This window comes from Taurulus bubalis (genome assembly GCF_910589615.1).
Source record: "Taurulus bubalis genome assembly, chromosome: 2".
NCBI lineage: Eukaryota > Metazoa > Chordata > Actinopteri > Perciformes > Cottidae > Taurulus > Taurulus bubalis.
In genome coordinates, this window is record NC_136590.1 from 31,028,414 (window position 1) to 31,046,170 (window position 17,757).

The 17,757-nt window shown below is 41.5% G+C and overlaps 1 protein-coding gene across 1 annotated transcript in view; it reads right to left on the reverse strand.

Annotated features, from left to right (window-relative positions):
- Positions 1-15,706: 15,706 nt before the first annotated feature.
- Positions 15,707-17,757, reverse strand: part of LOC306751054 (ephrin type-B receptor 4a-like) — a gene marked incomplete at its 5' end in the record, with an annotated part of 30,387 nt that continues 28,336 nt past the window's right edge. The window contains 5 exons of the mRNA XM_079234568.1: positions 15,707-15,816; positions 16,096-16,254; positions 16,702-16,895; positions 17,184-17,333; positions 17,512-17,727. Coding sequence (XP_079090694.1) covers positions 15,708-15,816; positions 16,096-16,254; positions 16,702-16,895; positions 17,184-17,333; positions 17,512-17,727 — 828 coding nt within the window. The 3' untranslated portion in view covers position 15,707. The remainder of the gene's footprint in view (positions 15,817-16,095; positions 16,255-16,701; positions 16,896-17,183; positions 17,334-17,511; positions 17,728-17,757) is intronic.

Consider the following 17,757-nt stretch of genomic DNA (forward strand, 5'->3'; position numbering starts at 1 on the left):
TCAGTCCGAGTCTATTCCCCTTAATAGACTTGATATGATGCGAATTCACAGAGTCAAAGCCCGCCGATGCATCATCGCCCAGCAGTCTCGCGCACCATCAAATTGATGCAACAGAAAGAGAAAGAGAAAGAGAGAGAGGATATAGAAGCAAATCCAAGCGCAAACACCGAGCCGGTTTCTTTTATTACCTTCAGCGTGTGAAGTCGCTCACATACCGGCAGCAGCTGTGCAGTTCTCCCGTTATTCGACAAAATCTCCCGGTGCACGGATTTGAAAAAAACGCCGGCACACTGGCCCCAAAAAAAGACATTTCAACCGCCCCGTGCCCTCCTCCCTCAGCATCAACCTGTCAGTTCACAGTCCGACTTTTCTTTATATCTTTTCCCTTTTTACAGGGGCTCCAAAATGTTCACGACACACACGCAATGTGGGGTTTTTCAAGATGCTCTCTCTCTTTCTCTCTGTCTCTGTCTCTCTCTCTCTCTCTCTCTCTCTCTCTCTCTCTCACTCTCTCTCACTCTCTCTCTCTCTCTCTCTCTCTCGGGTGTGATCTCTTCATTTTTCATCACGCGGGTGTATACATGCATTTCATCACATGATCATGTTACTGGAGCTTGAACACACCAGTGTTTTGATATTTTTTTAAATGCCTACATCCATTTAGCAATTTCTTCATATTGGCACACAAAAGGCTTGATATCACATATGATATTATATCACTTTGATGTCATCATCATATTCACACACGCCTCTCTCTTTTTCCAGGGATCTCTACATACCAATGTTTCCACCTTAAGCTAGTCTTTTTTCCCCCATTGATCTGCTGTGTTTTTATACCAATCACCAAATACTGCACCACTGTCATCATCTCACAAAGAGTTCTAAGTCACCTCTCATCACATCACTACGTAGCATAGCGTATCATATCGCATTGCATCAGATCACATCATGTTCAAATAGAACTGATGTGTCATTTGGTGGCCAGGCAATGATAACAGCACCTTCAAGGCTGTGCTTACAGTCTAAACTATGCTGCCATGACTTTAAAGATGACTGTCAATCCTAAAAGTTTCAGTCAGTGTTTGTTCTCTGCAAATAAAAATGCAGACACGCACTTCGAACAAACATTCATCCTTTCTGTCAATTTGTTCTTCGGAGTCGTGTCGAATGAAATCTGGCTTTAGAGCAATCTGCAGTCCCAGGATGATCCCAGAGCAGTCAGCTGCCAGCAGACTGTAACTTGGACTCTTTTTAAAGAGCTATTCGGTACATTTTGGGACGAGGAAGTTTCCAGCTGTATGGGCGGAATGAAAATGCATTGTGACATTTTAAGAGAGAAGATGGTTTATCCTGTCGTGTTAAAGCGCTGTTTGCAGACACACGTTTTCCAAGAAGCACTGTGTTCCAGACTCTGACAACCAGTTAAGCTCAATGGCATTTTTTTAGGATTTAGCTCGAAATAGCATACCCAAACTAAAAAGGGTGTATCTCTGCAACCACAAGGGCTATTTGAATAATTTTGGTGTTATAATAAAGGCAACCCTTGTGAGCTTTTGGTCAGATGTGTACATGTTAGTATATATGTTGCTGGCTAAGAGTAAATAAAGATTGAAACACAGAAAAAATAGGAGTTTCAGGTCCGCCCACTTTAAGAAAGATTATCTCCTTGAAATGATGCTTCATTAAGCCCTGAAACTCTCCCAAATCATAACACAATATGTGAACAGTCTCTCTGCAATGTTTTCACTTGAAAAAGTGAAGCAGAACAAAGTTTTATGTTGCTGTGTTCTTTGGTTCATATCTCAGTGATGCTTTGCAGCAGATGGGTTTGGTGAATAGATTTGGAATCTGTGTGGAATTGTCTTGCTTTTTGCCATTTGGTTTCCTCTGATACCACCAAGCTACGGGATGCTAGTTCCGGATACATGCAGAGTGGGCTGACTCATGACAAAATTATAACTATTTTATTTTAATAATTATTTTAGTTGGTGTTTGATGGTGTTGAAATGGCTGACTAATTATTGTAGCCCAGGTTCTCTTGTTTAATTTGATGTGTAGCATGATATATCTGTTCATGATTATTGTAATGTTTTACACAGTTTAACTAAAATGTCTAAAAAATGACCTATATAGGTTCATTCGGGGCTTAAAGTGTGAGTAGAGACAAATCTACATAATCACTCTGACTAAATCTTCATCAACACATAGGCTTAACCTTCACCTTCCAACCTGCTCAACAGCTTAGACCCAACAACACCAGTGAGCTCCCCTTCACTCACACAGAGCACCAGCTGCTCCATGTTGAAGTTCTGTATTGATAGACAACACACATGCATCTTTAAATACATCTATTCACTTCTCTGCAAATGAGAAGGCTGTTTGAAATTTCCGTCTCAGGAAATGAGATAGATGACCATCATTCTTTTGAATATATATTATATAACTGATTGGATAATGAGAACGTCCTTGAAGGGGAAGATTTTATATACAACTCTGTCATTAGACTCACCGCCAAAGCTGCTCTTGTCTTTTCCGAATGTGATCCTCTATACACAGGCGAGTTTCCGTCCTTGATAAAAATGCTCAAGATTATTCACAAAATTATTTTTCTTGTGCTGTAAGTCTCATATTTGAGGAAGGTATTCTGCAAAAACATTTGCCCATTAATTGAGTTTAGGTGTTGAATAACTCATGTCATGATATTTGTTTGGTGATTGATCTCTTCTTAGCATGTTTTAGAAAAGGGGGCGTAATCTCATTTTGACTTTACCATTCAAAGTCAAAATGACTTTGAATGGTAAAGATAACAATATAGTTAGTTTTCAGATACACAAATGTTGCCAACCAGGAAAATGAGATGAAGGAACAACATCTCTCACAGTGTCATTTTTTTCTGGTAGCTGCAGAAATGAACAGCTGGTTTTCACTTCCTTGGATTTAAGCAGAAATAAAGAATGCTGAGAAATATTTAAGTTGTGCCTCAACATGAAATGTGCATGTAGTTTAACAAAGCTGAGGGCATTTATCCTCTCCGAAACTGTAACTTTGATGTATTCCATCTGACATCTCGTTTTTCTTGCGGTTTTGGTTCATCTTAAAGCGATGCAGCCCGGCATTAAGATTGTCCCAACAAGGACAGTCAGAGGACATGATATTACATATTTTTTAGGATTGCTTTTACTTTAAATCCATCAACATTCTGGATCCATCTGACACATTGCAAATTTAAGCTTTTCCCTAGTAAAACAAGATTACACTTTCAGTCCCCCATAATCTGTTTGTCAAAATAATCTGTTTTATTTTCCCAAATTTGCTCTGCACTCAGGAGATCAGCGGATGTGTAAACATTTGACATAACGCCGGGGTAGATTGTTAGCTGTTGTATTGATTACAAGTAATGACTTTCAATCACGTGGGATTTGAAGTTGGATGCATCGATACATAAATAAACCAAACATATCACACACAGACTGCTGCCATCACAATTCACACATTCACAGTTTGAGAGATGGAAGCAGTAAAGTATCGACAATATCCTCGGTTCCTTCATTCCTTTCTATCAGTTATCAAATGTTTGCTGATAGAAAACACTGCAAAAAGATCAGAGGGTATATGAGGCATGTGTTCTGAGACTGCACGAGTCACTTATTCAAACTAATTATTCTCTATAAACTGCTATAAATTTGGTTTCTTCTCTGGTTTTGAGTCATTGAGCCACAGGGCTGATTTGTCTTCACACCGGAGTGACGCTGCCACCTAGAGGTGACTTTACTGGGCTCGTTAATGTTGTGTGAGTCTGTTTTGGACATCCATTTTCAAATAAAATGTCATATCGTGTCTGAATGTTTCCAATCTTTTTTTTTAACTCTAAATAAATTAAGTGACAAAGAAGCCACTGATATTACATGCACCAACATCTACAACATCTGTAATAACAATCTGCTGTTCATCCTCTGTGTATGCTCTATATAGTTTAATTTTGCACATTAAAAATGGATTCATGGTAACCTCTTCATCCCAAAATAGCTTATCCAAGCCCATAAAACTGAGAGATACAAACAGTGTAGCAACCAACTGCCTGTCCCCTGCTGTCAAATCACGCATCATTAACCCTAAACTTATGCCCCAGTGCTGTTGACCCTGTCAAGCTGTCTGTTTGGAAGAAAATTAGACAACAGCTGACATACAAGTCCCATGTAAGTTACTGTATCTGGCTTCAACTTTAGTGATCCCAAACAACCAGATGTTTCTGCAGTCCAGCCACATTTGTCCAGCGCTGCTGGGCTTTAAAATCTCATCAAACGTGTGATATTTCTTTTCTAGGTCACTGGTGAAAAAAAGAAAACTGCAAATATATTCCTTTTTTTCACCCATGAATGATGTCGCTACTCTCTGCCTTCAACTGAAGCCTCTTCAAACACTCAACAAATCATGCAGAATTTATATATTACAAAAAAAGTATTAAGCATGTTATTTAAATAGCTCATCCACAGATGGCGGAGTACTCAAGATGGTCTGACTCTCTCAAACGTTTAGTTTGTCTCGCTTTGAAGCGCTTAAAAATCTGACTTCGTATTATAACTGTATATAAAGTTTGTTGTTTATTTGTTATGTTTTATTTATAGTATTCCCTATTCATGAATGCAACAGAGAGGTTTAATTCTCAGGTGTTTATCTGTCCATCATCTTTTTATTCTCCGCACTTAATTCACACTGCGGTTTCACATCATTATTTTCCCTGTAGTTCTATTTTTCCACTCTTTCTGCCACCTCTTACTTGTATGTCATTGCAGAGCGCTCAGCCTCGCACTCGGCCAGGGAGAGGCCACATTCTCTCAGGTAGAGCTCCAGTCGACGTCGCTCCACCAGCCTGTGTGCCGCCTCCAGGATCTGAGAAGCCAGGGCTTCTGACTCGGTCCTCTGGTCCGGGGTCTTGCTGCTCCGGGCTCCAGATTTGGCCACAATACTCCCCGAGGAGGACGACGCCTTGGGCTTCTTACTGATTCCATAGAGGTCTTCCACTGAGTATTTCCCTCCCTTACCTCCTCCACTACCACCACGGCTGGCGAACATTGTTATGTCGAAACAAGTGCTGCAAAGTGATGAAAATCGTTTTGTCTCTGCTGCTCAGGTTTGTCTACATCTACTTTAGGCAAAAGCTGCTTCTGAGTTAGAAACAAAACAACAAGGCAGAGCTATTTTGATAAAGATTCGTGAAGATTTGAAACATCCGGCCCGAGGATGTCAGGCATCAAACCGCTGGAAAGAAGAACTTAAAGCACCTGTAAAATATCAAAAGTCTTGATTGCTCCTTTGTGGAGTCTAAATCCAAAATAAGACAAAGCCAGTCCTAACATTTCAGCAGCAACACCCAGTCACAAACAATGACTCCTGCTGATGTGTGGTGTCCCTTTGAGTAAAGATGGATGGGGAAAGCAACCAGCATCTTTCTCTCTTATCTCCTAAAAGAGGGATTTGTGTTGAAGCTCCACCAGCTTACATTTGTTCAGATTAAGAGAGCGCCCGGATGAATTATTTGTTCTTCTGTGGCAGCCATATAATCTGATACAGCAGAGGCTGTGATAGTTCAGCCCTCTGACATTTTCTTCAAATACTGTGAGTGTTAATGAATGCTTTTTTTTTGGTACCTCAGTTCATCTGCAGGGGCAATGTCATCACAACTAACAGTCCCACTGCCTTCCAGCTCCTGTTGGCTCAAACAAAAAGAGAGTGGCATCCTCCCAAAGCCTGGCAGTGGCTTCAGGCCAGTGCTGAGTGTTACTGTCGAGGTCTGGGTTAATGTGCAAACACCCAGCGCCAGGTTTTCACACAAAGCATAAAGCAGCACAGAATGTGGGAATCTCTTTCCACTGGAGGGGCAAATAAAATGCCTTACCACTGATGTGCTGTTCATAAAACAAAGATTCGGACATCATCTGTGCACTTAAATTAAATGACATTAAAGAGAATAAAGACAAACAGAAAACCGGTATAAACAGGAAATTGCAGTTTACTAAATGATGCTGCGGATGGAGAGGATTACTTAGCTTTTAAACGGTATGTGTGCAACGAAATCCACCTTCTAATCTCTTCGGGCATAGCTGTTAAAGCTCAGTAATGTAAATTTAAAATGCATCTTGCATGAATATAACTAATTCACTCCCAGATATCATTAGGATTTTATATGCACATATATATTTTTCTTTGTTTCAAAAAGGAAAACAATGAGATGAGTCTGAAGTTAGTGAAAATGCTTGCTCAAGTCTCGCACCTTTCACTCTACAGCAGGTTATAGGTTGGATACATAGGATCAAATAACTATCAATGACTTAATGGATGATTGCCAGTGCATCAGTTCACAGAAGGCACGCTCATTGACCGCCTGAGAATCCATTCATGTATCTGTCTATCTCTACCTGTTCCTTCATCTTCCAGCCATCATGGCGGACAGGCGTGACTCCTAAACTGCGGTCCTCCCTGACTTTGCTGCAGTGGCTTTTAGAAGCAGAGATCATCTGGGATTAAGCCGCGATAATCGCTCTTTCGATTGACCACAGGCAGCTGCTGGAGGTCATCCTTGATCTTCAGTATAAATTACCCCCATGAGTGTTTCCGGGCCACAGAAGCTGCAGTTCCCCGCAGTGGGATTATTGCAGGTGAACTCGAGAGAGAAAAATATGTTTGCATTCTGTGAGAGCAAACCTTGTCTCTGCATTGTATAACTGTCAGATATCTGGGTTAGAACGGTTTGTTTTGAGTAAACTGTTGCATAACTGTGCAAAGATAGATTTATAGTACAATATAGTAGCTCGGGAATATAGAGCACCAAACTGTGATGCAGTTGGCTATTATTTGCCACCTTGTACATGCTGTACAGTGATGAGAGGGTGGCGAGCTCAATTGTTTGTGAGAGCAGTGGGTTCAGGATTCCATGCTTCAGTGTTACACACCCTCCAGCACTTTTATACACTGATGCACTGCTGGTGTCAGATCCATTTTACTGTGACTACTACGGGAGACTCTGGGTGAGACAGTCCGTAAAAGTCAACTCACAAAACCACACTCAAGGGACTGCATGAAAATGATTGAACATGATCTTCAAATGAAACGACAAAATGCATAGTTTGTCCATCATTTGTCTGTACCTTCCAACAGTATTTTTTTCTTTTGCCCCTCCTTGTGACTCAAAGAAAAACTGAAACATCCTTCACATAATATCTTAAAATAATATAACGATATGGAATTGGTACAATTTATTTTGGCCAAAAGTGCACAAATAATTTAGGATGGTTAACTTCCAATTTAAACCTAAATTAGTTAATAATGTTCACATAGCCAACAAATTGATACATTTGACTTTGCTTTGCTTTCTGTTAAGAGGAGCTGAATAAAATTAAGCTGGCAACCATCTAACAACGGGCTCTCTGGAGAGATTCAATTTAATCACTAAAAACCCTCCCCATCCTCCCAAATAAGTACAAAAGAACATTCCCTGTGCAGAACCGCCCCCTCTAATAATTTTCATACAGTCCCTAAGAATGTATGGTGGCTTAAATCGCCATCTTCTTCCCATTATTGGGTTTTATGATCCTGCAGTGCTTCATGTCCTGTAGGGCATTGACTTGGTGCAATTTTTATTTGAAAGGGAATTGGGAAAATATTTGGTCATATCCTACAATATAAAATACTACAGTAAATACCCCTCTCAAGAATTTTGAAGCTTTTACGCCTCCTTTAAAAGGCAGTTTCTAACAACTGGCTGTGCGAGACAACAAAACATCATCCTGCAGAATACTTCACAGGTTTGTTGTGTATACTCAACGCTCATTGGTCCGTGGTGTGGTTCGTTTATAGCTTAATGTTGGACGTTTTACACATCAATTGCATTCATGCTTCACAAATCATAAAAAGGGTATTATTGGTGAAGATCATTATTATTATATTATAAGATATACGTATATTATTATTATTATTATTATTATTATTATAAGGTAATTTATTTTCTGCAATAATCCAAACTCCAATGGAAAAATCCTATAGGTTTTTTTCAAAGGTGAACCAGAGCGACCCTAACTTCCAGGGTAGGCCTCAAAACACAGGTGATATCTGCAGCATTTACATTTTGAATGTCTTTTATAATGAGTTTCAAACAGATCAGAAGGGCTCCACTTTGAGAGGGTGATGTATTTGTGCTCGTGCACAGCCAATCATCAAATCGCTCTGTATACTGGAGCCAACGTAGAAACACAGCAATATGTGTGTACATCCTCTTGGACCTGTGGTCGGATCAGGGTCATCCAAGCGAAGCATGACTTTCCTTTTCTCTCTCAAGGTGCCATTTCGTCCCCTCGCCGCTGGGTGGCGACAAAGCAGCGCGGATGAATGATCATACCAAATACATGTCTGGTAGTCGATTCAAAGTTACCGTGAAAAAAAAATGAAAAGCTAAAATTCCAATTAATTTTGAGACAGTAGACGACTGCACCCTGTGACGTCACGAGGAGACAGACATTGTCCCTCAAAATTCACTAATGAAACACATTGATAATCTCTCTCTCTCTCACACACACACACATGTCGCCTTTCTCTCTCTACATGTGTCCTCGTCTGATTTCACTCGACCCAGATGTGCGGCGGCAATGGCGCGGGCTGCACATCGCGTTGTAGTTTCGGGGAGCACACTGTGAACACACTGTGGCAGAGGGAAAACAATCAGCCATCAACACGCCCTGCTTTATGCGTGACACGAGCTCATCGATCCAGACAGCGGTGTCGTCTAATTGACAACTTGGACCGATGTGTGGGATCACAATGTGCTGAGACAATGAATACACACGGCGACTCGTCTCTGCGCAGGCAGTGGAGGCTGGTTCATATGCATGTTTTTTCAAGCTTTCATTAACTTTATATGTCCCACAGTGACCATAATTTAGATTAACGTGAGCAAAAGGAATTGGTATTTTCTCCCGGTATTGGCTGCTGCAGTACCTCTGCTGCACGCTAGAGGGCACGCAGAGCACAATGAGTAAAGCATGAAGCTACTCTTTTCTTTTTTGGCATCCATTCTTCTATCCTATAGCTCCTATGCTATATGAATTTGAAGAGGGGTTGTTGGTCATTGCTGCTGCATATGCATATGTGTTAAATTAGAGAGTATGCACATGGTTGGCTATAGTTACTTTATTCCTGTAATCTGATTACATTCAATACACATTCACTGACACACACACACACAGGCGCGTCATACTTTGAAAACCTGCTTAGTATTGCATCCAGATGCTGGTTGAATCATAACCATATGCCCCCTTCCTCAGATTTCTAAGTGGACTCTGCACATGGCGGAACAAAGGTGACACACACGTTCCTGACCGCCCTGCAGACTGTCACGCCGCGGGCCCGGAGAACACGGTTTGTTCATGGGGTCAGTAATGAACGTGAGCGGTCATGTTTTTACAGTATAATCAACAGTTGTGATGGACTGTCATTTATCCCAACCAGGCTGAAGCAGCGGGTTTTGGTTTGTAGGGGGCCCCGGGGGGACAGAAGGGGGCGCTTTAATCTCCTGGCCTGATGTGTGGGGAGCTGCATTCATGCAACCCCCCAAGTGACTGAATCAGGTTCAGACTTTACATATAAGAGCACAATAAGTTCTGCAGTGCAGTAACTCACGTTTGTATGATTGTGTACATGAATATTCAGTGTTTACCACTCATTTGCTTTGTAAACATCCATGAGAATAGCTCATTTAGGCGATCGGTTACCAAACAATATAATTTAAATGTAGAAAAAGAGGTGGAAACATCCAGTGAAGGTAAACAGCTACGACCACAATACAAATAGAAAGACCGGGCTTCACTATAATCATGAAAAACAGAAGAAGAAAAAAACTGGCATGAAAAAAGCCTTACATGTTTAAAACTGATGTTATTTTGTAGTTTCTCCAAATCCTGTACATTCTTTAGACTTTGTGGGAAGAAAAGGCTGTGTTTGTGATTTTATGTGGATACTGATGCAGATTTCTGCTGGTGGGGTTCAGAGGTGAGGAATTAGGTTGAGTTCGGACATAAAGGTGAGGCCTGTGAGAGAGTTAAAGCACAACTTCCAAAGAGTGAACTCATTCATCTGAGTTCACGAAGCAGAGTTAAAAAAGGACATCAATCACTGATCAGAAACATCTTTAACATGAGATGCTTGCCGTTTCTGAATCCTCACTTTCAGATACGCACACACGCACAATCCTTTTTGTCACACAACACCTCACTACCTCTGGCTTGTAGAGCAATTTGATAGTCTTCCCCGTACTTTTAATCCCCCCCACACCACCACCCCCCTAGCATAGTGGTTCTTGACACATGTGGGTTGAGTTTCAGAAGACCGGGTGATTCACACAGAGAGGATAAGAAGCAGGGAAGGTCACACTACTTTCATTTCCTCACAGAAGGCAACGGGCACATCTTAGCGAAGTGGAAAACAAAAGGGCGCCACAGGGGAGACGGATGGCTGCTGTGTGTGTATTGAAAGCTGAGACAGAGCAGGAACCGGCAAACACCTTTGGAGGGGCCAGTCGCTCGTCCTGAAGGTGTTCATATTTGCATTTTTCATCCCACTAACACCTTCATCTGTTCCTTGAAGTCTGGTGGAGGAGAAGTAATATACAAGCTTCATGCGTTATGGCCACTTTGGAGTTGTAGCATGTATAGGAAAACTATTTGGCTTTATGAAAAATCAATTTTTACAAGCAGACAGATGCACAAAGGAGCAGACATGGATCTATAACTGTGGAACTTGCAGACAAGTCAAATAAATTGAGATCACACCAAAATAAATTCATCTGGAGCTGACAGCCTGGAAGCAGATAATAGAACAACTCTGCCACAACAAATAATAACAATAATAAAACTGAGGGTACAGCAGGGGCCTGTAATCTATAAAGGTTTACATTGATTAACTGGATTAAGGGCATGATGAAAAGTACAATACTAATTCCACATCAAACGGCGCTGCAGCATGAAAGTATAATTAAATTCTTACAACCTTTATTTGACCAGGTGGGTCAGCGAAGAACAAACTCTTATTTACAGCGATGGCCTGGCAGAAACTCCAGCAAAGTCAACAGAAATGCTGTAGAACAGCGGGGAGGGACAACTTTCCCAGTGATCAAATTTAATACAAAACAGAGTGGAGGCGCTCAGCCGCGCAATGTGCCTCCCATCTTTCACCACAATCACGCTGCGTACACAGGTGAAAAAATAATCTTAGCTGGCTGCTCGCAGGATTTGCTCAGAAATATTGAGCCATTTCAATCAAAATTTCCTGCAAGTCATCTCTGGGAGGAAATCTGGCACCAGAAGCAGAGAGAGAGGAATGACAATCTATGTAACTTTCCATCTCCGAGCTTCTGCTGTTAAGGGAAATCAAAGCAATGCTGCATCCAAAAAGAAAAAGGATGGAAAGTTAGTCAGTAGTTTGACATGTTAAAGGGCAATTACACCAATTTTACACATTAAGGAATACGATTCAAGGTTGTTCTATTATCTGGAAACAAACTAGTCTTCCGATTACTTGCTGTTCCAAATGAATGCAACTGAATTGTGGAAAGCCGCCTGTCATTAGACACAATAATCATTCAAATATGGAGATGATGGCGCACACCTCATTGATAGGGCTGCACTCTTTTGTGCAAAATAAACGATGGAAACCTCTGCACACCTGGCCTGTTCGCTGAAAGTTACATACATATGTAAGACACGTCCCCTTCAAATACCAACATCAGAAATGTTTGAGGGACGTGGTTTTAGGCGTTGACCCTGATGATGTCATCAGGTTGTTTTCTTTGTATCAGTTTGTTATCTCGGATTAGGCTTAAGATGCTTTTAGCAAAAAAGCCTGAATTTCAGGTGTGGGGTTTGAAATAAGTCTGCGTTTAGAAGAATATTGAGTTGCTTTTTTGTCATGTTTGAAGCTTGACCCACACTACAAGCTGTTTTGAAGTTGACCATTCATTTTGGTTTTAAATCCGTCTCGTGAGATCCCCAACTTTATGTTCGTGCAACAGTAAACCGCTGGGGGACAGCTTGAAGTACACGTCTGATGCAGGATCATTTTTTTGTGCTGTTTACTGCTACAGACACGGTAAAATGCATTTCTTATCCTTTCCCTCCCTCCCTGCCCCCCTTGTTTGCAAACACAAATGTACCTGTCCCACTGGTTAACCCCCACCCAGCACTACCATCCACCCACCTACCCGCACACACTCCACACTTGAATGCACACAGGAATGCGAGGGGAATGACACAATCCGCTAAATGCTAAAACCTGGGCGGCCTGGTCGGCTCCCCGCTCAACAGCAGCCCTAATGAATGGCCATTCAGAGACGCAGACAAAGCCGAGGCTAGATTTCTACTATATGGTTGGGTCAAGGGTCACGCAAAGCACTGACAGAAGTAGAAACCAGAGATGAATGCCTGTCCCTCTCTTTCAAACAATGAATCACTCTGACACATACACACCATAACACACTGTGTGGGGTTGGGGAAAAAAGATGCAAGAAAAGTTATTCATCGTTATTTATCTCGACTACATGGAAGCTCCACTGGCGCAGGTCTGTACTTTGTGGGCCACAAGAGAGCAGTAGAACAAGAAGAATGAGTCAGTAACACGGAGATAATCAAAGAACATTAATCAATGAACCTAAACACTTCTTGAAGCCCAGACAGCTTCGCCTGGTTATGGTAGCTTTGGAGATAGGAGCATAGAGAGAGACAGAGAGAGAGAAATATTCTGTGTGAGAGTTTAGTTTAAGCTTATGCTGCGCTCTAAGCTGCTCTCAGCCCGAGGCACAGGAGAAGAAAAGAACATCTCTTCATGATTAAAAGGGCTGAGGACCAGGAAGAGGAACATAGGAGAGGACAAGCTTCCAGCCCTCGAGGGGTAAAGGCTCTCTGGAGAGACAACAGGCAAAGAGGAAAGGCAATGCCGGGAAATGTAGGGGGAGTGAGATTCAATTCTCGCTCTCGCAGTCTCCTGTTTCTCTCTCATTAATAAAAACGAAGCGAGGGAATAGATGAGAGACATGTTTGCAACAAGAGCCACAAAGGAGACATAAAAACACACCCCATTAGACATTTTACTTGCACATTTCCTCTATGAGCGTGGCCAGGGCAAATGAGGCATTATCTAACCAAAGATAAAAACAAGAAAACCAAGAACAATTTATTTATTTCACATCTGTGAGAACTGAAATGATAAATGCAACGACAGCATGAAAGGAGCTAGCAAATCCAGAGGCATCAGTGTGTTTTGGCAAAAGTGGAGCTTTTTTTCTATGAATTTGGGACAACAGTCACAGGGGTTACTGGGACAGATCGGCCTGTCGTCAGGTAAATTATGTGGATTTTCACTTTCAGGTCAGGGAGGATCTTCCTTTGACGTCCGTGCAATGACGTCCACATATATTTGGTCCTGTCGTCACACTCCAGTTGAGGTGATAATAGCTTTGATGATTATCTCCAGAGGCCAGCAGACACCTTAATAAGCAGAAAAATGAGTCCTTGATAGTAAACACTGGTGTGTATCTTTATTATGAATACTGAATACAGATTAGCCTACACACAGGACAGTAATCAAAACATACTTTATCTATTCATTATTTCAAAGTTGATTTTATTGAGATCTTCAATATGAAGACCACATTGCTCATAATTCTTAAAGGAATCTCTCAGACTCTTGAGTGACAATACCAGTGTTGTTTCATTATGGGCCTATAACATAAATGTATGTTAATTAACAGTTAAGTGTATGATTTTATGGTATCGCCAACATTTCGACCACACTTTTTCAAGTGTAACTCAGAGTGTGGCCATTACTACCACCCAAGATTGGCATGAATCAATCTGACTTCAATTAATGTTATATATATATATATATATATATATATATATATATATATATATATATATATATATATATATATATAATAAAATGTGAATGGATTTTGAATGTGGGTAATTTGCACTTTAAGCTTCTTGAAACCCAGTATAATTATCGCACATGATATAAATGCCATGTTTGAGTCCAAGGAAGTGCTCAATGGCACTAAGGTAAAAGCCTTTTAGAAAAAGCAATCATACCATTTTGTATTCAACATAGTTATTTGAGTATGTTTTAGCAGCTGTTTAAACTTAATTTTTCCTGATTCACTGCAGGAAAATGATGTACGACTTGCCAAAATGACTGGTATTATCCTTCGAGAGATCTTTGAGCAATACTTTGATATTTTGAACTCCAGCCTGTTATTTTTCTTCAAGCACTTGTACTAATGGGAGGTCGGCCGCTGTACTAATCAAACAGCAGCTCATCAGTATTGTTAGCACTCCAATCAGAAACCAATGGATACTACTGGCTACAGGCTAGCATGCTAGCTTAGCTGGTAGCTGTACAATGTCGCCAATGCAAAATGTTAAGAATTTCAAGGAGACTCATTTTGTATAGCTTTGAGGCAAAGGCAGAAACAATTTGCCGTCTACACCACCAGCATGAAGGAACATAATACACTCAACTTCAAAATGTCAAAGTAACCCTTTGAGTTACATTTTAATGAGACAAGAATCACTCATGGGAGATTTCTGCTTTATAAAATTGGCATTTAAGTCCACAAAGACGACTGAATGGCACTGGAAGATGGAGAATACAGAATAAGAGAATTAAAAATGCATTGTTATATCAAGAAAAACAAGTTAGAGGCCAGATAGAATCGTTGGTAAATTTCTACAAAGAAAACCAATTCTACAGTGTTCTCTGGTCTCTGAGTCCACTTGGTCCGTGTGCACTCAGTCTTCAGACTATAATGAAGCTGAGCTGCCAGCAGAAATAACCAACACATGTAGTTACTGAAGATCACAATTCACTCTGAAATGACAAAAGTGCTGATATGTCTGTGTCTCTCTTCTCACATGCTGTGGAGCCGATGAAGAAAGAGACTGAAGAAGATGAAAGAAGTCTGATTAGGGCGAACGAGTACAGCGCTCTCCAAAGTTTGCATTACACATCACACCTGAGTAAAGAGGAGGTAATGTTGAAATCAAACAGAAACAAAGAAGTCAAATTCAACTGTTAAAATGTTCAGTCTCAATGTGAAAACATGTCTGTGTAGTAATGTAATCCAGATGGATTCGATGCAAGACACCCAGGTGAAAGCAGTCGTCATTCATAATTACAACAATATGAAAACTGAAATCTTTGGATTGTCACTGGCATTTCTTTTTGTCTCCTTCGATGAAGTGACAGAGTGTGGGACAACAAACCAGTCCGCTGCCAGTTTCCAAAATGACATGATACAACAGAAATGTTGTAAATTCTGATCAGTCTCTCCTCTTGGTTTAGCACATTTACTGGGTCCTTATTTCAGGTAGATACAAAAACACTGACCACAAACTGTAAAAAAATGAGGCAGAGTCAAGTCTGCACAACAGCAACTTTGTCCCATGGTCACTGTGGTCATCCGGGACATGCCTGACAACTTTTTCTGATGGGAAAATCTTCCTTAAGTTTGTCATTTTTTTAGTAATTTTTTTGGTCATAGGTAAATTCTGCTGATTTCCCTTGAAGTCCGTGTTCAAAGCGGGTCCCAGGAGAGCATCCAGAGTGCTCTAAGTACAGGGCTGCACTGGTGTGCTGGCATTCACGTCCAGGTTACAAAACGGGGTGAGCTAGAAGGTCACAGTCGCAGTGCTCTTGTTCCGAAAGGTCATTGTCTGGATGCTGGAAAGGATTTTCCTCTGGTGCCCAGCCAACGTCACTCCCATGTGCAGCAGGTCCCTGAACACAGACGAGAAAAATCACTAATTAGAAGAAGAAAAGAAAATGTATAATTGGATGGGCATAAAAACAATATTTCAATCTACACATTTTTGCTCTCTGGGCTTCCACGGTTTTGAATTTAAATAAGAAAATGCACCTCAGGAGATTGTGATGAAGAAGTTATTTAGCCTGTTTGCAAGTGTAACTACTAAAAGATACGAGGCGAGCTCCCAGACCTTTGCTGAACCTTTTGCTTGGGAGATAAGTATCAGTTTAGATAAGAAAACGGGAACTGACTGTGTGGTGATCTGGGCCAGCTGGTCCACCGAGTTGAAGCCGGCCTGCAAGAAGCTGTCTTCGTAGCGCTCCATCTTGATGGCCCTGAGCCATTCCCCCACTGAAGCACACGACGAGAGGTCTAAAGGTGCACGCTGGTCCAGCAGGGGGTAAGACGGCCTACGGCACAGAGTGGAGAGACAATGGACAAACTTACTCACACTGTCATCAAAATAACACTGAGGAGCTTATAAATATCCAGCGGCAACATTCCAGTCGTCAAGAAAAGGTGTAATCTGAGGTTGGGTGACTGACAGGGCCAAACAATGGGATTTGTCAGGGGTGGAGTGTCGTCCCCTGTATGAGACCAGCTGACAAGCAGAATGTGGAGGACGGGAAATGGGCACAGCAAGTGGCTGACAGGTCCCAGCAGGACATTAAAGTGGTACATAAGATTGGGCAGTAACTGTGACTATTTCAACTCTAAATGGACACTAAAGACAGGGACATCATGAAATGACTGGCATGCTTCCTTTTCACTGTTCCTTCTCAAGCTGTATATTCACTGCCACTGTAACCTTAATCAGGAATGTTTTCTGTCAATCACCAAGAAACCGCTGCACTCACCCTGCTCCTTCTTGAGCCACTATTTTCAGCGATGCGGGGTTGCGGATGAGTTTATCGAGAGCACTGACGAGGTCCGAGAAGCGAGGGCGTGCCGAGCGGTCTTTCTGCCAGCAGTCCAGCATAAGCTGGTGCAGATGGGTCGGGCAGTCAGGGGGCGGTGGCAGCCGGTAGTCTTGCTCTATGGCATTGATAACCTGATAGGAAGAACATTTTTCACTGTTCAAACCACTATTCAAACCTATTATTTCATTTAAATAAACGTTGTGCTGCGAACAGGAAGAAACAATAAACAACACACTTGAAATGTGCCCTTTATGACAGTGTTGCTTGGCAATCTCATGGATAAGCTACTATCCAAACACTTCATTTATTATCTGAAAAGTTCATACTATTGCTTTTTTCAGAATGTATAATGTTGTTTTGCGGAAGCTCAACTCTGTGCATCACAAAACCTTCAAAATAATTGTCAAGAAAGGACTTACATCCTGGTTGCTCATGTCCCAATACGGTCTCTCTCCAAAAGACATGACCTCCCACATGACAATGCCATAGCTCCATACATCTGAGGCTGAAGTAAACTTTCTGAAGGCTATTGCCTCTGGTGCTGTCCAGCGTATTGGGATCTTACCTCCCTGCACAGAAAAGAAAACAGTCAGCACTGCAAAACTTAAAATAAACATGTTCAGACAGGGCTCTGACAAGGAAAGTATATATATATATATATATATATATATATATATATATATATATATATATACATATATTTCATGAAAGTGTTTGTTCAGCATCATCTGGAGAGTGTCATCTCACCAAGGAGCTGGTATAAGTCGGGTCAGAGGAGTTCTCCTGCAGGAAGCGCGACAAGCCAAAGTCGGACACCTTGCACACGAGGTTGCTGTTGATCAGGATGTTTCGGGCAGCCAGATCTCGGTGGACGTAGCTCATCTCCGCCAGGTACTTCATGCCAGAGGCGATGCCGCGCAGCATCCCCACCAGCTGGATGGGAGTGAACTGGCTGTCGTTCAGCTACGGAGGACAGGAACAGTTCAGTTGGAG